The sequence below is a fragment of the Rana temporaria genome, chromosome 6, assembly GCF_905171775.1.
Source record: "Rana temporaria chromosome 6, aRanTem1.1, whole genome shotgun sequence".
NCBI lineage: Eukaryota > Metazoa > Chordata > Amphibia > Anura > Ranidae > Rana > Rana temporaria.
Genome location: NC_053494.1, coordinates 144,827,776 through 144,853,803, shown reverse-complemented (window position 1 = coordinate 144,853,803; position 26,028 = coordinate 144,827,776). Strand labels below are relative to the sequence as shown.

The following is a 26,028-nucleotide window of genomic DNA, read 5'->3' as shown; positions in this document are numbered from 1 at the left end:
GCAAAAGTGGCATCCAGACACTTTGAGGTGCCTATTAATTATAGGAAGTACCGCCTTAGACTTTTTTCCCTACACAGGTTTGATTTAAGAAAGACTGTTATGTCCATCATTATTTACTTGACCTAACTTCAGCAACTGTTGGAGTGGCTATATTTATTTTGCATCCATGTGCCATGGTACGGAATAGTTAATAGTTCTGTTTTTCACAGTAGAATAATCTTCAGATGTTTTTCCATCTCAGATACAGTTGTGCAAGGGATCTCTGACCCCTCACATCTGCTTTCTATTTTACTGGTGTCTATTTTCACCATGGCAACCAGACAAATCACCTGACGTTGGAACAGGCCCAAGCTTACCTTGGGCTACCACCTCACAAAGTCTCAAGGGAAATATGAGGCCCCACTAACTGTTACATCATTTAATATTTTAAATAACAGAAAACAGAACTACAGAAATCATACAGGGAAATTTATGAAACTTCTCATTTCTGATTTACTAATTAAGAATAAATTGTTCATCACTGATGTATTGTTGGCTGGTTGCCACAGTCTAAAGATATTAATGTACATGATGATTATTAGATTAATAAACACAAGCTGTATTGCCAAACCTTGAACATTTTTCTGCTGAAAATCTCTGTAGAGATGACAAGGCCTTGGTATTTTCAGATAATTTTATAATTCTAAAATCATAAATAAGAAATGTTCTTTATCAACACACGACGAAGCAACCACTATCCACAGTTTTGTGCTTAGTACCAGAACCCAATCTATTTTTTTTCTTGATTATCAGGGACTAGTGGTTATGATATATAATTGTCTAGCGCCCTGCTACTGTTCATAGCTGGTGCTGCTGTAAATTTAGAGGGTGGTCAGAGAGTTAGTTGCCTCTGACCATGTTTAATTGTCTAAATTCAGAGCCTCTGTTCCAGCTTTGGCTGTACTGTATGTGTCCACTGCCGTTGTCTGGGGAGCTGGTCCCACCCCGGACCGACAGGCGGCAGCATTAGGGTGTCAGGAACGTTACTTACCGAGGCCGAGATGCCAAGGGCGGATCACCTTTGCGACTCGATGCGATCCACCCGCTGGGGTTTGAGACAGAAGGAAGGACGCACCAAGAGGCACCGGGTCCAGTGGCAGGAGGGAATCCAAGGTGGACCGGGAACTGGATAGCCAAAGCTCACTGGAGGCTGTTCAGAACCACACAGGAAATAGTCCAAACAGAAGGTGCTCAAACAGGAACAAGGCTGAAGAATAATCCAGTGAACAACCCGAGGTCAGGGGTTGGAGCAGGTAGGGTATCCGAAGTTCAAAGCCAAGGTCAGGGGTAGAGAAGTCAGACAGTCCAAAGTTCAAGCCGGGGTCACAGGGTCAAGGAGAGCAGCAATCCAGAGAGCAAGCCAAAGGTCAGGTAAACAGGATATCCACAGATAAGGTTTCCAGTAGCAAACACTGCAAACGAACCAGCAATTTGCAAGGAGGAAGGGGCTGGCTTAAATAGGCCGCTCAGGCCACTGATTGGTCCGAAGTAGCACGAGTTCAGAACCAGGCTCCGAAGGACAGCAAGAAGAATATCCCTGAGCAGTGGCTCAGAGGCAAAGACCTGGACCAGCAACGGAGAGGCCCTGGGTTCAATTCCACCCAGAGCCAACTGGGGGACGACCACGCCTCGCTGTCTGTTTGGCACGGTAGCGATCGTGACATAGGGTCAAGGTATTATGATATTCTTCCCGGCAGCCAATCAGTGGGAGTTTATCGCCTTGCTGTGCATGCTGGGGAGGGCCATTTAGGGGGCAGACGCCATTGGTTCGGGGTTGTCGTTGCCACCATCCACCTAGGCAGTTGTCCCACCACCCCCGTGTGTGACCCTCCTGGCCAGGGTGTGTGTTTCAGTGTTCCTGGCTCTGGGACCACATTGGTCCGGAGCAAATAATCTGCCTTGTGGGCTCAGTGGTAGACTAAGTCTGCGGTTGCAGAGTTGTCCTGTGCTGTCCGTCCCGAAGGAGAAAGCCGACCGATGAAGAACCTGTCTGGGGGAATACCGAGCACGAGGCTGGTATCTCAGGAGAGGCCTACTGCTTCATCGAAGGACAAATCGTTTCTGAGAGGCTGGAGGATGGTCGCCTATCAGAAATAAAACAAGCTGTTCAAAGGAGATCCGGGTGCTTAATACAGTGTTGAGAAGGATTTTGGACCGAGAATATCTCCACCTTTGGGAAGGTCTGTGGCAGAGACTTAACTAAATTTCCGATGCACTATACCCACTCTGGCTAGAGTGGTGACGAAAGTTGCCGTTGGAAGCAGGACTCTTTCCGAAACCCAGTTATACGCCTGAATCCATTACCTACCACTTCTTTTATCTTCTCGCCTACTACTACTTTTACTATTTTTACCCCGTTGGGTAATAAAGCACAGAAAAAATACCTACAGTGTGGACATTGACTTTCTTACAGCTCTCATCCAGTACCCTAGACGGCGGAGAATTAGAGGTAACATGCCACCCAAATCAAACCAGCAGCTCCTTCGGGGGTAGTGCTACAATTGTATGGAGGTATGTTTTTATGTTTTAAGGGTCTATAGGTTAGTCCTAGGGGAGAGCTGTTTTATGATGCATTATTATCCTGTGCACCCGTAGCACACAGCCAGGCACACTTCATTTTCACAGCACACTTGAGGCAAGGAACCAGCCAGTGCGTTGTTTTGTATTTTTATTAGGGGATTCACTTGGATAGGGAAAAGGGTAATATGGGATGTCAAATTGACTTTAGTAGAACTTTCAGGGACAACTTCTTCTGTACAGCTATTTACACTCCTCAGCTTCCTCCAGCACAACACTTGCTTGAAGCACTAGTACACACAGGACCATCTGGCACTGTTAGATTGGTAGCAAATGCTCTTTACAGGCAGGGACCGCAGCCCCCCTGTTTGTGTAGCAAAGTCCTAGTGCCTAGCTGTCCTTCTGTGGCTACTAATCCCAGCACCACCTATTCAGGCACTGCCAGCCCACATGGCTGCAGTTGCCCCTTTCTCCAGCCCTCTTTGCTAAACTTCCACAATCCTCCCAGACTGACTCTGCATCCATCTCAGACTAATCTCACCCAGTCCTCCCAGACTGCCTCTCAGTCCTCCCAACTAACACTCACCAGCCCACCTGGCTGTCATCCTCTCTGAGATTTGCCCAGCAGTGTTCTCCTGCTGTCCTTCTCATGCTTCTCTGGCTCCGGTCAGGACACACCTGTGTGTCATGAAAAGGGTCCCTTCCACACCCGAGCTCCCAGACCCAAGGTCACCCCCCAGACTAAGGGGTTAGCCTCAAGGGTCTCCGATGGCCTCCTAACACTCCATCTCCTGCTTCCACCCAAACTCCACTGCCCCAGCTGGGCTCACCCATAGTATTTGAGGGGGTCTGCCCCCTGCCAACCCATCTGTTGGGGATTGGTCAGGGCCCTCATGAATATTAAAGGCAGCTCCTCCTCACCTCCACTCCCATTCCTCCGGAAGTTTCCAGCAAGTCCCAGAAGTAGGGGGAGGTCTCAGAAGTGCTGCCTGCGAGTCATCCAGCTCTCACTGAGCCCCTCACCCTGACCCAGAAAAAAACAAATAGGCTTGGCTGCCTGCCAAGCTGTCAGGGCACAGACCTTTTGCGGTCACTTTCCCCAGTTGGTTCTGGATGGAGTTGAACCTGGGATCTCGCCGTTTCAGGTCCAGCTCTTTGTCTTTGAGCCACTGCTCAGTGCTATCCTGTGTGCTATCCATTTGAGCCTGGTGCTGAACCTGTACTTTCTGTGGACCAATCAGTGGCCAGTGCCGCCTATTTAAGCCAGCCCCTTCCCCTCTGCTAATTGCTGGTTCGTCGTCAGCTTCTGACCCGTATCCTGTTGCCTGGAAACCTTACCTTGTGGATTGCTTCCCGACTCAGCTCTCTCCTGGAACTTTTGAACTTGGCTTGTCTCACCTACTTTGCTTGAACTCTCCTGGCTTGTGACTTGGACCTGCTACCTTCTCTGCCCCCTGAACCTCGGCTTGTGTTTTGGAACATCCCTAGTCTTCATCTGGACCTGATCCGTACCTGCATCCCTGACGTATCTTCGGTTATCTCCTGTCTCCGGCTGCAGTCCCGCTGAAGCTACTACATCTGCTGCTACTACCTGCAAGCACCGCTTCTTCGCTGGCACCGGTACCGCCTTGTGCTTCTGCCTCCTGTCTCAACCTCAGGGGACGGGCGCACTTGGTCGTAAAGGTGAGCCACCCTCTGCATATCGGTCTCGGTAAGTACTTGATTCCTGATAGTACGAACCAGCCAAAATGTCCGAGACCGACAGGGTGCGCTCACCTTTTGAAACCCTGTGCCAACAGGTGTCTGTTTTGACGCTGGCAGTTCAAAACTTGCAAGAAGGTAAACCCTTGCATAATGGACTAACTAATGATATGGAGTCCGCAGACTTGTACAAGATGCTCTCCTCCCTGGCTCTGCAAGTCTCCAGCCTGAACCATACTATTCAGGAATTGGAGAGAACAGAAAACAATAAGTGCAGCGCTAAAGTTGATATTGAGTGGAAAAATGTTGCCAAAATCACATATCATTGGAAGTGAGAACAACAGAGGACTGTGAGGAATGTGAATGGGAATTCACTCAGCATGGGGGCAATGCTTGTAATGAGTCCATGTGTGTATAACCTAACAGGTGAATGGAAACACCGACCAGGTGCAATGAACAATGAAAAGTTCAATGAACAAATGGAAACAGTTCATAGGTATGCTTCCCAGTGGAAGGATAAAACACTTCAAACGTAATGCTGGTTCAGATAAAGAAAGTAGCAGTCATGGCTTGTCTGTAACAATCTTCAGAAAATCATAAAGAGGGTGGATACTCTTACCAGCTACGGTGGACTTGCATGTTAGTACTAACATCAAGTCGGATACAGCATGGTGGTCACAGCGGACCCTGGGCTCTGTACGGATGGATCTGTGGGATGGTCTCTCCAACTGGAACGATGGAACCGATCTTGTCAGATACCTCTCTCAGGAACAGAAACCCAAATGGACAGGGCTGATGACTCATGGATCAACACAGCATGTGTGGAAAGGAAAAAAAATGCTCCAATGGTGCAGGTCAAAAAAAAACCGTGAAGGCTTTATTTGTAAAAAAATTAAACAATAAAATCACGTGAATAGTTATAAAAGGCAGTAACATGCTTAGTACCCCATACTGCCTTTTATAACTATGGGTTTTGACCTGCACCATTGGAGCATTTTTTTTCCTTTCCACACATGCTGTGTTGATCCATGAGTCATCAGCCCTGTCCATTTGGGTTTCTGTTCCTGAGAGAGGTATCTGACAAGATCGGTTCCATCGTTCCAGTTGGAGAGACCATCCCACAGATCCATCCGTACAGAGCCCAGGGTCCGCTGTGACCACCATGCTGTATCCGACTTGATGTTAGTACTAACATGCAAGTCCACCGTAGCTGGTAAGAGTATCCACCCTCTTTATGATTTTCTGAAGATTGTTACAGACAAGCCATGACTGCTACTTTCTTTATCTGAACCAGCATTACGTTTGAAGTGTTTTATCCTTCCACTGGGAAGCATACCTATGAACTGTTTCCATTTGTTCATTGAACTTTTCATTGTTCATTGCACCTGGTCGGTGTTTCCATTCACCTGTTAGGTTATACACACATGGACTCATTACAAGCATTGCCCCCATGCTGAGTGAATTCCCATTCACATTCCTCACAGTCCTCTGTTGTTCTCACTTCCAATGATATGTGATTTTGGCAACATTTTTCCACTCAATATCAACTTTAGCGCTGCACTTATTGTTTTCTGTTTATACTTGACTTTGTTTGTTTGTGTGCTGGCTGCTACATGGTCTAAATTTCTCTAACTAGCGCAATTTTTTTCCCCACATTTTTTTACACTATTCAGGAATTACAACAGGAGGTCCAAAAATTTAAAGAGACAACACGCCCAGCCCCGGAACCTGTATATTATGAGCCATTTGTTCTTATGCCAGAAATATTCGATGGGAACCGTGCATCCTTCCTGTGCTTTCAAACCGATTGTGAGCTGTTGTTCACCCTCAGACCTAGGACCTATGCCACGGATTATATTAAGGTTCGAGCCTCCATCAATTTGCTAACAGGGCAGATCAAATCGTGGGCTCATCTGCTGTTGCAGGAAAAGAGTCCAGTCTTGGACAGCTGGGAGACGTTCATGTCTGCGCTGGACTCATATATTTCTGTTTCCAAGAAGACCAGCGCTCCCAGGTCTGCTCTTAGTTCACGGGGCCTACGGGTACCCAGGGTTAGGAAGCCCCAGTGCGGTTATGACACCCAGCCAGCCCAGTGTGTGCCAGATTATGAAACCCTGTATGTGCCCAGCCAGGAAGCTTCCCCATCACAAGGTCTTGATATCTCTGTGGATGCTCACACGCCTACCTTGGAGGAGGAAGAACCTATGCAGATCAGGGTCATCCGGTCCAGCCTATCTACGGCAGAAAGAGAGCGGAGAAGAGCCCATGGACTTTGCTTTTATTGTGGTGCTAGCGGGCACCTTATATCGCTTTGCCCAACTCGCCCACCTCGGCCAAAGCTTCTTCAGGTGGGTACTATTGGGAGTTTTTTCTATGCCTCAGAATCTGTACCTACCTTTCCAGTGTCCCCAGTTCCAGTGTCCCCAGTTCCAGTGTCCCCAGTTCCAGTGTCCCCAGTTCCAGTGTCTTCAGTCCCAGTGTCTTCAGTCCCAGTGTCTTCAGTCCCAGTGTCTTCAGTCCCAGTGTCTTCAGTCCCAGTGTCTTCAGTCCCAGTGTCTTCAGTCCCAGTGTCTTCAGTCCCAGTGTCTTCAGTCCCAGTGTCTCCAGTTCCAGTTCTTATGTCCTCAGTTCCAGTTCCTGTGTCTTCAGTTCCTATGTCCCCAGTTGAAGTTCTCCCTCCAGACTGCACGTATGCCTCGGATGGTACTATGGTCCGTAAACAGGATCTGGTAATATTTGAACAGGCCTTACAAGCAAGGAGGGCGCCCCCTACCAGAACTTCAGGATCAAAAAAGCCAAAAAAGAAAAAGTAAAGATCTACATGCTCCCTGTTTGATCCATCAGGAGCATCCAGAACTAGTGGACAGTTTGGGCGTCCGGAGTCCGCCCCTAGGGGGGGGGCACTGTCAGGGCACAGACCTTTTGCGGTCACTTTCCCCAGTTGGTTCTGGATGGAGTTGAACCTGGGATCTCGCCGTTTCAGGTCCAGCTCTTTGTCTTTGAGCCACTGCTCAGTGCTATCCTGTGTGCTATCCATTTGAGCCTGGTGCTGAACCTGTACTTTCTGTGGACCAATCAGTGGCCAGTGCCGCCTATTTAAGCCAGCCCCTTCCCCTCTGCTAATTGCTGGTTCGTCGTCAGCTTCTGACCCGTATCCTGTTTCCTGGAAACCTTACCTTGTGGATTGCTTCCCGACTCAGCTCTCTCCTGGAACTTTTGAACTTGGCTTGTCTCACCTACTTTGCTTGAACTCTCCTGGCTTGTGACTTGGACCTGCTACCTTCTCTGCCCCCTGAACCTCGGCTTGTGTTTTGGAACATCCCTAGTCTTCATCTGGACCTGATCCGTACCTGCATCCCTGACGTATCTTCGGTTATCTCCTGTCTCCGGCTGCAGTTCCGCTGAAGCTACTACATCTGCTGCTACTACCTGCAAGCACCGCTTCTTCGCTGGCACCGGTACCGCCTTGTGCTTCTGCCTCCTGTCTCAACCTCAGGGGACGGGCGCACTTGGTCGTAAAGGTGAGCCACCCTCTGCATATCGGTCTCGGTAAGTACTTGATTCCTGATACAAGCCTAAACAAGTTTCCTACACCTTAACGAATACCTTTTGAACTATGTTGTATATTCTGTTGGTACTTCAATCAATAGTTTCTATGTTTATGTTATCTTGAATTTAGTACTAAATGTTTTGTAGTTGTGTCTTGAAAGACATTAATGTTTGGATGGCAATTTTTTTATTTACCATCTGTACATTTGACGGGTTAAATACCTTTAATTCTTATTTTTTCTGCATAGGCACCAAAAAATGAAATAGCTGTCATATTCACTGTATATGCAAATTAGAAATCTGTAATTTTCTATGCATATGCACATGCCTGTTTCTCAAACTTCTCAGCAGGGAGAACCTATCTGTTTATGTTCACCATTGTCAATAACAATTCTGCTTATGCACACAATTGTCTATAAAGATGTGTCAGTTTGCCTTGGTTCAAATAAACTAGCTGCATTTTCAAACCAATGGAGTATCCTTTTCACCCTGTGGCGCTGAAACCTGTACATTAATATAACCTAATGCACCAAATTAAAGGGGTTGTAAAGGTAAAAAATGTTTTTCCTAAATAGCTTCCTTTACCTTAGTGCAGTCCTCCTTCAGTTACCTCATCCTTCAATTTTGCTTTTAAATGTCCTTTTTTCTTCTGAGAAATCCTCACTTACTGTTCTTCTGTCTGTAACTCCACACAGTAATGCAAGGCTTTCTCCCTGGTGTGGAGTGTCGTGCTCGCCCCCTCCCTTGGACTACAGGAGAGTCTGGGTGCTCTCTACGTTAAGATCTCCAGATTTTTTAAATGAAATCCAGGGACATATTTTTTTTTTTTTTTACTAGTAATAGCGGCAATCAGCGACTCTCTGCCCCCCGCCTCACAGCCTGTCAAGTCTTACTCTCCGGGCCCCAGCTACTACTGGGTGGGGAGTGGAGGAAGATCACTCCGCCAGGGAAGCCAAGGAGATAAGCAGGCAGACAGCTGGCCGGGACTTGAGCCAAGGCAGAAGAACATGCGAGCGGAGCTGAATGGGCATGCACCCGAAACTGAAGAAATATTCCCTCCACTCTGACCAGTACATGATCATCAGAAAGGGGCACAGATAATGGAAAAAAATACACCTCCCTAAGCTAGTAGGTGCAGTGGAGCGGGGGGGAGTAATTCAGTTTTTTTTTTATTTTTTTATTCTGCACTGAATGTCTTTGAAATTGCCCCAGCCCCTGTTCAAATCCAATCCGGGGACAAAACCAGGGACAGACCTGGTCTGGGCACAGTGGGCCTGATTCCCAAAAAAGCTGCCTAACTTAACTTTCAGCAGTTAAGTTACACTGACTTAAAATTTCTACCTAAGTGCCTGATCCACAAAGCACTTACCTAGAAATTTCAGGCCGTGTAACTTAAGTGCCGCCGTCGCAAGGCGGTCCTCCTCTCCGAGGGGCGTTTAAAATTTAAATGAGGCACGCTCCCGCGCCGGCCGTACTGCGCATGCGTGTGACGTAATTTTCCCGACGTGCAGCGCGCGAACGTAATTGACGCCGGGCGGCTTTGTGGATTGCGACGGGACACTAAAGTTGCGACGGGTGAAAAAAAATATACGCGCCGGGAAAACAAATAATTATAAAAAAAAATGACAGCGTCGCTCAGCATGCATTCCTGAGAGGGAGAACTCCATGCCAATTTTCAAAGAAAAAACCGGCATGGGTTCCCCCCCCAGGAGCATACCAGGCCCTTAGGTCTGGTATGGGTTGTAAGGAGACCCCCCCACGCCGAAAATTCGACGTAGGGGGTCCCCCTACAATCCATACCAGACCCGTAGCCAAAGCACGCTACCCGGCCGGTCAGGAAAGGGAGTGGGGACGAGCGAGCGCCCCCCCCTCCTGAGCCGTGCCAGGCCGCATGCCCTCAACATGGGGGGGTTGGGTGCTCTGGGGCAGGGGGGCGCACTGCGGGATCCCCCACCCCAGAGCACCCTGTCCCCATGTTGATGAGGACAGGACCTCTTCCCGACAACCCTTGCCGTTGGTTGTCGGGGTCTGCAGGCGGGGGCTTATCGGAATCTGGGAGTCCCCTCAAATAAGGGGGCCCCCAGATACCGGCCCCCCACCCTAAGTGAATGGATATGGGGTACATCGTACTCCTACCCATTCACCTGTAGGCAAAAAGTAAAAGTTATTAAACACACAACACAAGGGTTTTTAAAATAATTTATTATTCTGTTCCGGAGGCCCCCCCTGTCTTCTTTATTAGCTCTATATACCAGGGGGGGCTTCTTCTTCCGCTCTTCTTCCGCTCTCCGGGGGTCTTCTTCCACTCTTCGGGGGGGGTTTCTTCTTCTGCTCTCCGGGGGGGGCTTCTCCGCTCTCCGGGGGTCTTCTTCTATCTCCGCCGCTCTCCGCTGTTGACTCGGCGAACCCCGGTTCTTCTGCAGCTGTCCGGTGCCTTCTTCTTCAGCGCTGGCTGCCTGCTATCTTTGTGTGTTAGCTCAATTACTAGCAGGCAGCCATCGCGGTCTTCTGTGACGTCAGGTTCTTCTTCTCCCTTCTTCCGATGTTGACTCGTCGCCTCTTGTCACTGTAATGATGGAAGCGCGCCTTGCATCCCATTTATATAGGCATCACCGTCCCATCATGCTCCGGTAGGTACCCACGTGGCGGAGAGCGGCGAAGATAGAAGAAGACCCCCGGAGAGCGGAGAAGCCCCCCCCCCGGAGAGCGGAGAAGCCCCCCCCGGAGAGCGGAAGAAGAAACCCCCCCCCCCGGAGAGTGGAAGAAGACCCCCGGAGAGCGGAAGAAGAAGCCCCCCCTGGTATTAGAGCTAATAAAGAAGACAGGGGGGGCCTCCGGAGCAGAATAATAAATTATTTTAAAAAGCCTTGTGTTGTGTGTTTAATAACTTTTACTTTTTGCCTACAGGTGAATGGGTAGGGGTACGATGTACCCCATATCTATTCACTTAGGGTGGGGGGCCGGTATCTGGGGGCCCCCTTATTTGAGGGGACTCCCAGATTCCGATAAGCCCCCGCCCGCAGACCCCGACAACCAACGGCAAGGGTTGTCGGGAAGAGGTCCTGTCCTCATCAACATGGGGACAGGGTGCTCTGGGGTGGGGGGGGCCCGCAGTGCGCCCCCCTGCCCCAGAGCACCCAACCCCCCCCATGTTGAGGGCATGCGGCCTGGCACGGCTCAGGAGGGGGGGGGGCGCTCGCTCGTCCCCACTCCCTTTCCTGACCGGCCGGGTAGCGTGCTTTGGATACGGATCTGGTATGGATTGTAGGGGGACCCCCTACGTCGAATTTTCGGCGTGGGGGGGTCTCCTTACAACCCATACCAGACCTAAGGGCCTGGTATGCTCCTGGGGGGGGAACCCATGCCGGTTTTGAATTTAAAAATTGCCGTGGAGTTCTCCCTCGGGAATGCATACCAAATGCCGTCGCTTGAATGGGCCTTTACAAGGTGTGACTAACTTTCCACATTGTAAAACCAGCCCTAGTTTTGCGCAGGCAAAATCGGAACTTACGCAGAAATCACAGTGCTGGAAAGCGTTGTGGATCTGCTTAAGTCCTCATTTGCATACTCAAAGCTGCATTTCAATGAGAAATGCCCCCAGCGGCGGATGCGGTACTGCATCCTAAGATCTGACCGTGTAAGTGTCTTACACATGTCAGATTTTCTGCCTAACTTTGGAAAAAGCCTTTTGAGGATCGTTTCCAAAGTTAGGCACAGACTGAACAGCAGTTAAGTCTGCGTATCTCTTTTGGGAATCAGGCCCAGTGTCTTCAATCCGTAGGTCACCCTACTCTATGTTGCAGATAGAGAAAGGAGCTGCGTGTTAGTGGGCGTCCTGACTCTCCGGTAGTCCAAGGGAGGGGGCGAGCATGACACTCCACACCAGGGAGAAAGCCTTGCATTACTGTGTGGAGTTACAGACAGTAGAACAGGAAGTGAGGATTTCTCAGAAGAAATAAGGAAATTTAAAAGCAAAATCGAAGGATGCGGTAAGTGAAGGAGGACTTTTCAACCCCTTTAACAATTAAACATTAAAAGTAAATATATAATAATTCCTAAGAAAAGGCAGCTTTTTACTGGTGAATAAATGGCCCTCAGCAGAAATAATATCGCTTGAACTGATTTTAATATCTTCAATTTAACCTTCGCCTTCATTAGAGATTTATACATACTACAGCATATGGTTTGAACTGCCTGAACGTTTAGGTTAAAATGAAGTCTAGTAAAGAGTCAAACGTGAGCCATCACTTTCTGGCTGCAATAACAAACCTCCCCATGAGAATTTGCGGCAAAAGCTTAAACAGACCTCCCTCTCTAATTAGACGTCTCCTTTTTGGTGGGTTATTGAGAATGCATTTGTAATAAGAAAATATCTTTATAGCTGTTTTGAACTGAACTCATGCATTTCCTAACCTCCTGGTATTGGATTTCAGAGTGGGACATGTTCAAATAAGGTGATTTCAGGAAAATTTTCTGCGAGAACCTCTAGACTGCACTCCTTGGCTCCGACAAGTTGAGACTTTGCCAAGTGTGCTCTGTCCTGACATTTCTTTACATTGCTTTATGATATTATCAAGCAGAACAAACACAGAGAGATGGAGCAGCAATATATATTTAACCCACAGCTCTCTCTTATTTACAGACCACTGTCAGATGGAAAAAGTTTACAGAAAACTAAAGAGCTTTCTGGCTTGTTATGTTATATGCAAACAAAATAACTTGCATGCATGTCTATAAATGTATATATTTATATGGCCTCAGCTCACCCCTGACTCACTTACCACACCAGGACCTTATATGAACAGTCACAAGATGGTTGCTGATATCATCACTTTTTACCATGCTCAGACAAAAGATGAGCAAAGTTGTGGTAATAAACGCACATACAATTGAGGTGAACTTGTCTCACACGTGTGCTTTTCAAAATATTGCTTGTAATTGGAGGGAATATAATTACATTTTCTACAAATACAGAATGGGTATTTCAAACCCTTCATTGTTCCGTACAAACAGGGGCGTTGCTAGGTGGCAAAAAGACCAGGGGCTTCAGCCCGAAGTCCAAGGCCAAAAAACGGAGGGGGGGGGGGTGTTATGTGATGCGTGCAGGCTTTTTTGGGCTGGCCCGTGACCTATATACACTGACGGTCGTGACCTACATACACTGACCTACCTAACCTACCTACACTGACCTACCAACCTTGACGGTAGTGACCTACATACACTGACCTACCTACACTGATGGTAGTAGTGACCTATATACACTAACGGTAGTAGTGACCTATATACACTGACGGTAGTGACCTATATACACTGACCTACCTACACTGACGGTAGTGACCTGACCTATATACACTGACCTACCTGACATACCTACACTGACGGTAGTGACCTGACCTATATACACTGATCTACCTACACTGATGGTAGTGACCTGACCTATATACACTGACCTACCTGACCTATATACAATGACCTACCTGACATACACGGACCTACCTACACAGACGGTAGTGACCTGACCTACCTACACTGATGGTAGTGACCTGACCTATATGCACTGACCTACCTGACATACACTGACCTACCTACACTGACAGTAGTGACCTGACCTATATACACTGACCTACCTGACATACAATGACCTACCTACACTGACGGTAGTGACCTGACGTACACTGACCTATATACATACACATTACACTGTCTCTGACATACCTCAGCGGTGTCACAGCAGGCACTACAGTCATTCTGGCATTAGTGGAGGAGCCGAGGCGGGCAGAAGAGCCAAGGACTGGAGCCTGGAGGGTAGGGGGTAGGAGAGCCGGGGAGCCTGAGGAGAGGAGAGATACAGGAAGCATCGGCTCTGCTTCTTCTAGTGCTGGCTCCATTCCTCACACTGATGCTCTTGGATGGTGGGTCGGGAACCCGCAATCTGGGCTTGCCGACCTGCCATCCCAGAGCAGTAGGTGGTGGGCCACATCAGGGGGCCAGTGGTTGGGCACCCCTGGTATAAACAATGTAAACATTTTAGGCAGTGAATCTCAATCTGTTTAAAAGGATGCAATATGCGTAGACAAGGGATGGGCATTTATCAGGCAGAAATATGAAATTAAAATTTGGTTCCCAAATATTGTATACTTTTTAACAGATTTGATGCATGGAATCACAACCTTTTTTCTTTTCAATGCTTTTTATTCATTTTCAAGTTAATTAACAAACGGTGTGCCCACACAGGGGCTAGAATAGACAGGTCATAATAAACAGATGATGAAACAAAGATATGGATAAAGCAATCCAAAGTTGGCTACACAATCATTTATAAAGTCATGAACATAGCAATGAGGATTGACAGGCAACGTGAATTGTCTCAAAGACCTGCACAATCAGAGAGAACCGACCAAAAGTGGAGATTGAAGAGGAAGGACATAGACGGTTGGGAACAAAGAGAAGAGGACATGTGGGGAACCATCCAACACAGACTTGGATGGAAGGTGCTCCATGCTGGAAAAGGCATTGTCACCAAACTGTTCTTGGATGCTGAAAAGCAGGGAGAAAAAAGCAGCAGACATTACCCACGTGAAGCACACAGTTTGATTTCCCCTAGATGTTAATCCCCTCCTAGCCAATGTTATTAGTACAGTGTCAGTGTACAGTATTATCACTGATCACTGTATTAGTGTCACAAGCGACATCAGTGTCAGTTAGTGACCCTCAAAGCAGTGTTTGTTAGCGGCAGAATGCCTGCCACTGTATCACAGTCCCACTATAAGTCGCTGAGGAGGATAGCGATTTATTTTTAATTTTTTACCAAAGATATGTAATGCATGTTGGTCTAAATTTATGAAGAAATTTGATTTTTTTTACTTTTTTTTTATTGTATATTATTTATAAAAAATATTTTTTAAAGTAGAAGATATTGGTTTTTTTTTATATTCAGTCTTTTTTTGTTTTTCTTGTAATAAAAAATAAAAATCACAATGATGATCAAATATTACCCAACTAAAGCTTTATTTGTAAAAAAACAGTGGCCCAGATTCAAAGAGCAATTGCGCCTGCGTAACCATAGTTGTTACGCCGACTGCAGCCTAAGATATGCGTGGCATAAGGCTCTTATGCCCTCATATCTTAGGCTGCATTCTTACGCAGGCCGCTAGGTGGCGTTCCCGTTGTGGTCAGTGTATAGTATGCAAATTGCATACTAACGCCGATTCACAACGTTACGCGAGCCCTGCGTACGCAGTTTACGTAGCTTGCATACGTCGGGTTTCGCGTAAGGCTGCACATGCTAAAAGCAGGGGCAGCCAATGCTAAGGATACCTGTCGTTCCCGCGTCGCAAGGTTTAAATTTTACGTTGTTTGCGTAAGTGAATCGTGAATGGCGCTGGACGCCATTCACGTTCACTTTGAAGCAAATGACGTCCTTGCGACGTCATTTACCGCAATGCACGTCGGGAAAGTTTCCCGACGGAGCATGCGCTCTACGCTCGGCGCGGGAACGCGCCTAATTTAAATGATTCCCGCCCCCTACGGGATCATTTACATTAGGCGCCCTTACGCAGGGCATTTTGCCGGAGCGCCCACGCAATTTACGGAGCTACTTCTCCGTGAATCGAGGGTAGCGCAGATAATTTGCGGGGGCGCAGGGCAAAAACGGTGCCCTGCGCCTACGTAAAAACTGCGCAAATCTTATTGAATCTACCCCAATATATACATTTCATTAGCTTACAGTGTTGCATAACAATTGCCAGTTCAAGTAGCACAGTTCTGAATATCAAAAATACCCTGGTCATGAAGGGGGTAAAACCTTCTGGAGTTCAAGTGGTTAAAAAAGAACTAAAAATATTCTAACAAAATTCAACACAAATCAAATAGAGCTAAAAAACAAAAAATAAATAAATGCAGGAAAAAAGTAAATGCTAAAGTCAAATAAAGAAAAAAATGCCCCCACCCCCAAAAAACAAAAAAAACAAAACAGCAGAAGTTGTCACTGAGCCAAGCACAGAAAAGAGTAGACATAAAAGGACTATTAGGTGGGCTTATACTTCACCCCCCCTTCCCCCTCCTTCCCCAGCCACACAAACTGTAAGGCCCCGTACACACGAGAGGATATCCGCTGGAAACGGCGACGTGCGCGACACTGGAAGGTAAATACTTCCATGCATGCGTCGAATCATTACGACGCATGTGAGGGAGGGGAGCGGACGGACTGATCCGGTAAATCTGTACAGACGACCGGATCAGTCCGCTGGACTGGATTCCAGCGGATAGATTTTGTAGCAAAATTTTTATCCGCTGGGAATCCTTCGGCTGGATTTTTATCCGCCGGGAAATGTCCGCTCGGACGTACAGACGACCGGATCTATCTGCTGGAACTGATGCGCGGATCAATCCCAGCGGATAGATCCGGTCATCTGTACGAGGCCTAAAGTATCACTAATAGTATACAACATTGAATATAGTGCTGTATAAAACACAATGGGCCAGATTCACGTAGGGGTGCGGCGGCGTAACGTATCGTAGATACGTTACACCGCCGCAAGTTTTCATCGCAAGTGCCTGATTCACAAAGCACTTGCGATGAAAACTACGCTGGCGGCCTCCGGCGCAAGGCGGGCCAATTCAAATGGGCGTGTGCCATTTAAATTAGGAGCGCTCCCGCGCCGGACCTACTACGCATGCTCCGTTTCGCAATTCCCTTCGTGCTTTGCGCGCCGTGACGTATTTTTTCCAAACGGCGATGCACGTAGCGTACTTCCGTATTCCCGGACGTGTTACGCAAACGACATTATTTTTTAAATTTCGACGCGGGAAACCGCACCTAAAACGACGACTAATTTTGCGACGGGAAACTAGACTAGCGGCGACGTATCGAACGCGAAAATCCGTCGTGGATCGCCGTAACTCCTAATTTGCATACCCGACGCTGGTTTACGACGCAAACTCCCCCCAGCGGCGGCCGCGGTACTGCATCCTAAGATCCGACAGTGTAAAACAATTACACCTGTCGGATCTTATGGATATCTATGCGTAACTGATTCTATGAATCAGTCGCATAGATAGAAACAGAGATACGACGGCGTATCAGGAGATACGCCGTCGTATCCCCTTTGTGAATCTGGCCCAATATACTTGTAGTAGCACAGTACCCTGCAAACCTTCTCTCCCCACAATACTGTCATCTTTCACCACACACTGATAATGAGCTGCTGGGATGTTCAGATGAGCATTTCAAAATGTTATCGGAATGTCTGAATAGCCGACGCTTGGTCCTAGTTTAGGTTTGGAGCAATCTCTCAGCTCATCCTTAACTGCCCCCATATCTAAGGACTGGTACACTGCACTATTTTTTTTTCTTTTTCATTTGTTAAGTTTTGATACCTATTAAACCAGTCATTTTTTGCAGATTTTTGCATGTTAACTACTCTATTCATTCTCTACCTAACTGAAGGTGTACCAGGGGTGTGTCTTTTGATTACATGCTATTCTAAAAGCTGTCTCTCTATCTGACCTCAAAAAGTTGAGATATATGCTTTAACCCCCCTGGCGGTATTCCCGAGTCTGACTCGGGGTTACATTCCTGTGCTGCGATTGGTAACCCCGAGTCAGACTCGGGCTCGCCTCGCTGAATCCACAACTAGAAAACAGTGATAATAAATTATAATCACTTGCAGAATTGTGCGATAGCGATTTGTGGGGAAATTCGTCATAAAAAAATAAGTAAGTAATGACAGCGACAATTCTACAACTGAGCAAATTTCAGTGATTTTGAGTTGATTACATTATTGAATAATTTTTATTATAATTATATTATTATTATTTGTTATAATTATTTATTATATTATAATTTATAATTTTGTTTTTAAAAAAATATCATACCCGGTATGCCTACTAGACTCTTGTTTGGACAGATTTAAGTGAGTTATTCCTAAGAATTACAGGCCTACAGTATAAAACGCCAAATTTCCTTGCAAATAATGGTACCGCTTTCAGCACCTTTTTTTCTGAAATAATCATACCGCCAGGGAGGTTAAGTGAACATGTGCCCAGGTTATGCAAATGTATATACTGTACTTCTATATTCTGAACAAGCAGTAAAAGCAATTAAAACAAGCCCTGATTCATCTACTGTATGTAGCTATATGCATTTTGGAGAGATTAATCTTCAAAATTCACAACACAGGCCTAAAAACCACATCACTTTTTCCTATTACTTTTCATGGAGAGTGGAAATTTGCCAACTTACCAGCATTGTAATGTAAAAAAACACCAGGTAGCTCCTATATAACGGAAAGCAAATCTGCTCCCCCCCCCCCACTGCAGCTGTGAAAACACTGTGTAAAAATGTACTTTGCCTTCAAAAATCTTTTTTGCAGCCTGTGTTCAGTCTGAATACAATGGGCCAGATTCACGTACCTGGGCGCATCTTTGTGCGGGCGTAGCGTATCTTATTTATGCTACGCGGCCGCAACTAAGAGAGGCAAGTGCAGTATTCACAAAGCACTTGCTCCATAAGTTGCGGCGGCGTAGCGTAAATTGGCCGGCGTAAGCCCGCCTAATTCAAAGTAGGAAGCAGGTGGGCGTCATCTATTTAAATTAAGCCTGACCCCATGTAAATTAATGGCCGGTCGAACTGGGCATGCGCGCGCATGCTCAGAATCACATCGCATTTACTCCCTAAGATACGTCGGCGCAATGCCTACAACGTAAACGTAACTTATGCACAGCCCTATTCACGTACGACTTACGTAAACAACGTAAATTTCGACGGTCGTTCCGACGTCCATACCTTAACATGACTTACCCCTGCTTTATGAGGGGTAGAGTTACGCCGGTCGTACGCCTTACGTAAACAGCGTACATTGATACGCCGGGCGCAAGTACGTTCATGAATCGGCGTATCTAGGTAATTTGCATATTTATAATGGGAACGCCAAATGCGTCCAGCGTAACTATATGCCCACGATACGCCGGCGTAGGCAAGTTACGTCGGATGGCTGAAGCCATGTTTTTGGACGTATCTTGCTTTGTGAATCGACGTAAAGATGCGACGGCGCACATTTGAAATTACGGCGGCATATCTGGAGATACGCCGGCGTAGAAGCTTTCTGAATCTGGCCCAGTGACACCATTCCTTCTTTCCCAATCGGTATATTTTTTGTCTGTTTCCTTGGTTTTGTTTAACAAAACAAATTAATCTACAAGCTTTTTTATCTCTAATAATGAACGCTTACGCTGCTTCTATATAAAAGATACCAAATATTGGATCAATTAGTACCTGGAACTCACCAAACACACAAGAACAGTTTGATTCAAATTATTTACTGTTCTGTTCCACAATGATTTTTATAGGGCTCAGTTTATACTGGAATAGTAAACACACAATGTTGTATTTAACACAGCAGCTATAATTATACAATGCAATCATTTGCAGATCAAAACTTAGACAGTGGGTGTATTTCAGGATAAAAAGTTGAGCCAAAGTTTGTTTTAAATGTGTTTTCTGCAGATGAGCATCTTCTTAACCACTTCAATACCAGACACTTTCACTCCTTCCTGCCCAGGCCAATTTTCAGATTTCAGCACTGTCACACTTTGAATTACTCAGTCATGCATCACTGTACCCAAATTAAATTTTTATCATTTTTTGAGACAGAAAGAGTTTTCTTTTGGTGGTATTTAATCACCACTGGGTGTTCATTTTTTTACATATAAAAAGAGAAACAATACCAAAAATTTGAAAAAAACACACATTTTTGTTTATAATAATCTTTCTTCATAAATTTAGGCTGAAATTATTCTTTGGTAAAAAATAAAATAACCTAAATCAGTGTTTATTATTTTGTTTGTGTGAAAGCTTTAGAGTCTACAATCTATGGTATATATTTAAAAAAAAGTGATCTATCCTGATGTACTGATGACCTATCTCAGTTTTTGAGTCTATAAAATGTCAGGACGGTACAAATACCCTAAAAAGCTCTAAAATGTAGTTTGGAAGGCAGAGTTAAGTGGTCCGTATGCTGTAAATGTCCCTCAATCATAGAATGCATGAAGGTCAAAAAACTTGAGCCTTTATAACCATTTTAAAGATATCATTTTGAATCAATGTTAAAGTTAGACAACTTTCAATTTTTGATAAACTAAACCTGTTTTGAGAGAAACATGGGGCTACCGTTAACCAAGTTGTTTTACTCTTCACATCCCTTGGGAAAGCTTAATTTTATTTTTATTCATACCTTGCTTCTGAAGCTCAAAAATCTTCAGTGTCATCAAATTCTTTCTTCTCTAGTGGCACTTAGAGGGGAAGTCTATAGGGCTACATCACATATAAGTACCCTAAAGAGATAACAAGGGAAGGGGTCATTGAGCAGATGGGTCATCCAGCACATAGCTAACTTTGGTAATGGGAAATGCTGCTACTACAACAGTTAGGCCGGCCATACATGGTTCAATTAGAACGGGCAGACTGAAAGGTCGATTAAACAACATTGGTACAACCAGCCTGCCGGGTTCTCCAGCGATTATCACCAACAACTGCGATAGCTGCTAGAAATAATCACTGTCTTTTCCCAGCGGGTATGGCCTGCCTTAGCACGCAGAATTTCCTAATAAAGCTGGAGACTACTTTAACATTTTCAAACAAAAAAGAAAAATCCAGACAATAGCTTGAAATCTAAAAATAGTCAACATTATTTCAGCCATGTAATAGGTCATTTTCGCTAGAAGTAATGAGATATTCAGTGGTGAAGATGTACTCAGCTACCAGCAGATTTAAAAGCACAAAGCCAAACTTGTGATGAAACAGACATATTGGTTGTCAGCAAACCACAGTTCTATTTTCAATAGCTGAAAGCTATGACATACTGAAAAACAAGCCAAGAGTAAAGTAACACACTTCCTACGGGACTGCCATATAATAAAATAAGTCACTTAATATCATATTATTTTTGTTCAGAGTAAAGTATTATATTTTGAAAAATGTTCCTTTGAAAAATACTGTCATTGAGAATTATGCTGTTTGCCTTAAGTAATAAAGCAGCTGTTGCGCATAGTTATAATTGTGGCAGAGCTAAGAATGTATGTTTCTGACACAATAGCCTTCCACCATACATTTTACTGCCTATTTAAGCAAAGCACAGTGATTCATATTAAAGTATATTATTCCAGTTTTTGAATTTCTCCAACTAAAAGGCAAATGGAAAGCAGATTTGGCCAGAAAAAAATCTCTGATGTATTTCTAATTGGTGTACAAATCATGTGGTACTACATTGTACAATATAATCTTGCAAATAAATCATTTCGACAAAATACAATATTATTCCATCTAAAATTGCTGATATTGAATATATTATGTTAAAGTAGCTTACTAATTCATGCTGTAAGGAATTTGTCGCAAATTACCGTTTAATTTTGCTGTTTTAGGGACCCCCAGAAACTGGATGCATGAAAGGTTTAACACTTGAAAAATGTCTTGTTGTCCATGTCACTATTTATAGCCTGCTTTCAACTGCAAGCTGTGTGGCCAACCATCTGTAAATTAATGGCTGGTTTGTAAAAAAGGGTACTTTTCTGCTGTCCAAAAATGTCTGTGAACAGCAGAACAGTTCCTGTAAATAATGTGCTTGTTTTCAAGACTCTGAAGTGTGCATGTACAGTTCCTGAGACAGCCGAGCAGAGCCCTTCTGGGTTCAGCCTTAGAATGGGCAGCAGGGTGTGGCACACTACCCGCCGCATGAGTAGAGGCTGAGCTTGAAACTGCGCAGTTTAAAGTTGCCGACAAGGATTCTTTATTTTACGTTTTTTACTGCTGAGAGACGGTCGCAAGTCACAGCCAGGCCAGGAAATTCAGGAACTTGGTATGTGAAAGAGGGAACTCTGTGACATACAAACATGGTTCTAAACGACTATTTGACCATCATTGGCAATTATGGACTCTCTGGGTCAAGAATCGGTAATTACTTAAACTGCTGTTCTGTCATAAATCCCCTCTCTTTTGTTTAGTTTACCAGATCATATAGCCTCACGGATCAAAAGTTTAATGACCCAAGTTTATTGTGTTAAACCCTTTTATTTATATTTTGAAATTATTGTCATTTTGTTCTTTTGCTCTTCTTTATTTTTCTGTCTTTCCTTTGCTCATAGTCCTAATATTTTACCTGGTTGTCGCTGACTATTAGCTAGATTCACATAGAGATAGGTCGGCGTATCAGTAGATACGCCGACCTAACTCGGAATCTGCGCTGACCTAAGTTTAAGTGTATTCTCAAACAGAGATACACTTAAACCTATCTAAGATACGACGGCTTGTGCCGTCCTATCTTAGGGTGCAATATTTAGGCTGGCCGCTAGGTGGCGCTTCCATTGCGGTCGGCGTAGAATATGTAAATCACTAGATACGCCTATTCACGAACGTACGCCCGGCCGACACAGTACAGATACGGCGTTTACGTAACGCATTATCAGGCCTAAAGTTATTCCATCAAATAGTTGGAATAGTAATGTTAAAGTATGGCCGCCGTTCCCGCATCGAATTTCGAAAATTACGTCATTTACGTTCACGTCGAAATCAATAGGACCGTGCGGCATACTTAGCCGCAATGCACACTGGGAAATGTAGGCGGACGGCGCATGCGCCGTTCCAAAAAAACGTCAATCACGTCAGGTCAAACCAAATTATCATAAAACACGCCCCCTCAGCCTATTTTGAATTAGGCACGATTGCGCCCGCCGCATTTACGCTACGCCGCCGTAAGTTAGGAGGCAAGTACTTTGTGAATACAGTACTTGCCTCTCTGACTTAAGGCGGCGTAGCGTAAATACGATACGCTACGCCGCCTTAAAGTTGCGGGCCCCTACCTGAATCTAGCTATATGTTCTTTGTAACATGTATCATGCACACAGTATTGTTGAGATGTCTGATGTCTGTTGTTCTGCTTATTTACTGAGACATTCTATATTAATTTTTTTATGATGTAATACATGTTACTATTCTTTTATTTAATAAAAATAATGAAACAAAAAAGGGGGAACTCTGAGAGAGGGGGAGAACATAAACGGCACTCTGAAAGAGGAGGATGTCTGGAGGCACTTTAAAAGAGAAGGACATAAGGAAGCACTCTGGAAAATTATGTAAGGGGGAACTCTGGAAAAAGATGTAAGGGGGCTCTAACTTAGGGGGTTACTAGTCTGGAGAAGGATGTAAGGTGGCACTCTGGAGGATGTAACTTGGTACCTCCAGTGTGCTCCCTTATATCCTCTTCCAGTTTGTCCCTCGCCCCTCCTCCAGAGTGCCCCCTTAGTGCCTCCAGAGTTCCCCCTTTCATCCTCCAGAGTGCTCCCTTAGCATAGTAAAACTAAGGGGGCACCTTGGAGGATATAAGGGGGCACTCTGGAGGAGAATATAAGGGGCACTCTGTAGGATGTAAGGGGGAACTCTGGTGGCACTAAAGAGGCACTCTGGAAGATATAAAGGGGTACTCTGGAGGCATTGATGTAAAAGGAGCACTTTGGAGGATTTAAGGGGACACTGATGTAAGGGGACATTCGGGAGCATGTTATAGGGATTGTAAAGGCTCATTGTAAAAAATAACATGTTACACTTACCTCCTTTGTGCAGTTGGATTTGCCGGAGAAGCCTGGAGCCTTTCCCTTCTCCGGTCCCTTTTTGCTGCTCCTGGCCCTATTGAGTGCCCCTACAGTCAGCAGCTTCCTATGGGGGCACTGGAGCTGAGTCACAGCTCCATGTGTCCATTCAGATACAGAGCCCCGACCTGGCCCTACCCCCTCCTTTCCCTGATTGGCTGACTAACCTTGATTGACAGCCGCAGGAGCCAATGGCACTGCTGCTGTGTTTTAGCCAAGCAAGAAGAGTGTCCAGGATAGCTTAGACTTTCGTGGACATCTCTGGAGAGAGATGGGGCTCAGGTAAGTAGTTAGGGGGGTGCTGGGGAGGCTGATACACACAGAAGGTTTTTTATCTTAATGCATAGAATTTAATGAAAAAAAAAAACTCTTTATGACCTACAGTAGGTGTTTGTGATATTGTGTTTTTAGCACGACAGCATCGCGCTGATTCTCGGCGACATGGTGCCGAGATCTCGCCGACATCTCGCACTCACTGGAATAGTGACAGCACATCCCAGCAAGCGCGTCATAGAAGCGACGGGAGATCCGACTTGGATTCCCGCCAATTCTACACGTGTGCGGCGTTTGTTATGAATCCTGAGGGGGAAGTCCCCGCCGGATTTTAAATAAAAATCCGGCATGGGTTCCCCCCTCAGGAGCATACCGGGCCCTTAGGTCTGTTATGGGTTGTAAGGAGAGCCCCCCTACGCCGAAAAAAACGGCGTAGGGGGTCCCCCTACAATCCATACCAGACCCGTATCCAAAGCACGCTACCCGGCCAGCCAGGAAGGGAGTGGGGACGAGCGAGCGCCCCCCCCCTCCTGAGCCGTACCAGGCTGCATGCCCTCAACATGGGGGGGTTGGGTGCTCTGGGGCAGGGGGGCGCACTGCGGCCCCCCCCACCTCAGAGCACCCTGTCCCCATGTTGATGAGGACAGGGCCCCTTCCCGACAACCCTGGCCGTTGGTTGTCGGGGTATGCGGGCGGGAGGCTTATCGGAATCTGGGAGCCCCCTTTAATAAGGGGGCCCCCAGATACCGGCCCCCCACCCTAAGTGAATGAGTATGGGGTACATCGTACCCCTACCCATTCACCTGCAAGAAAAGTGGTAAAAACACAAATAAACCACACAGGGTATTAAAATATTTTATTAGTCTGCTCCGGAGGCCTCCCCTGTCTTCTTTATTAGCTCTTTTACCAGGGGAAGCTTCTTCTCTGACGTCTTCGGGTGGGTGGGGGCCGCCGTCTGGTTCTCTTCCACCGCCGTGGGGGTCGCTTTTAAAAAAGCCCCCACCCCCCGGCGGGTTTCCTCCGGCGTCTTCGGCGGGGGGCTTCTTCTTCCGCTATCCCGACGGGTCTTCTCCGCTATCCGGGGGGTCTCCTTCTATGTTCGCCGCTCTCCGCTTTTGACTCGGCGCACCCCGGTTCTTCGTCTCGCTGTCCGGTGCCTTCTTCCGTGCTGTACGTCTTCTTCTCCTTCCGTGCTGTGAGTTCTTCTTCCGTGCTGTGACGTCATGTTCTTCACTTCTCTTCTTCTCCCGATGTTGACACGCCGGTTCTTCTTGCTGAAATGACGGATGCGCGCCTTGCATCGGACCTATATAGGCCTCACAGTCCCATCATGCTCTGTACCTACCCATGTGATACCTACCACGTGGGTAGGTATCACATGGGTAGGTACAGAGCATGATGCGCCCCCCTGCCCCAGAGCACCCAACCCCCCCCCATGTTGAGGGCATGCAGCCTGGTACGGCTCAGGAGGGGGGGGGGCGCTCGCTCGTCCCCACTCCCTTCCTGGCTGGCCGGGTAGCGTGCTTTGGATACGGGTCTGGTATGGATTGTAGGGGGACCCCCTACGCCGTTTTTTTTGGCGTAGGGGGGCTCTCCTTACAACCCATAACAGACCTAAGGGCCCGGTATGCTCCTGAGGGGGGAACCCATGCCGGATTTTTATTTAAAATCCGGCGGGGACTTCCCCCTCAGGATTCATAACAAACGCCGCACACGTGTAGAATTGGCGGGAATCCAAGTCGGATCTCCCGTCGCTTCTATGACGGCTCTGTCTCCATCGCGGCAAGCCAGCTCGGCGCTGGCTCCCGCGATGGGGCTCGTAGGTGCTCAATCTCGCAGAGAAAGAGAGCGAGATTGACACAAAATCGGGTTCACCTACTGGAGCCCGCATTTTTTTCTTCTCTTTACATGAATTTGTGAAAGATAAGGTTTTTTGAGCCCTCTCCAGTTGGTTTCCAGTACCCATGCCAGGGTTCTCACTTACCTGAACCAGATCGTGTTTGGATGCTTGGAGGATCGTATTGGAGTAATCGTGGCCGATGAACATCTGGTCTTCCTGCCCTTTCCTGGGTTGACGAAATCTGACTACCTAGGAGGTACGACATTTGGGTCCAACGGTTGCGGTAAGCGCATATGTATTCCACCTCATATTTGAAGATTTCTGTTGGGAAGTTCCTCACCATCTCATGACATCTTCATCGTTTTATTGTTTATGGACACTACATTACATTTTTGTTTATATTGTTCACTTTATTGATTTGAATTTCACATTTTGTTGTGGTGCAATTTTTGCCATTACATCCTTTGTGT

General features: G+C 46.3%; 1 protein-coding gene across 1 annotated transcript in view; it reads left to right on the top strand.

The window, feature by feature from the left end:
• Positions 1–4,459: 4,459 nt before the first annotated feature.
• LOC120944428 overlaps positions 4,460–26,028 on the top strand; it is a 32,475-nt gene continuing 10,906 nt past the window's right edge. Inside the window, exons 1-3 of the mRNA XM_040358487.1 lie at positions 4,460–4,502; positions 5,931–6,473; positions 25,667–25,814. Of these exons, the coding sequence (XP_040214421.1) occupies positions 6,012–6,473; positions 25,667–25,814 (610 nt within the window). The 5' untranslated portion in view covers positions 4,460–4,502; positions 5,931–6,011. The remainder of the gene's footprint in view (positions 4,503–5,930; positions 6,474–25,666; positions 25,815–26,028) is intronic.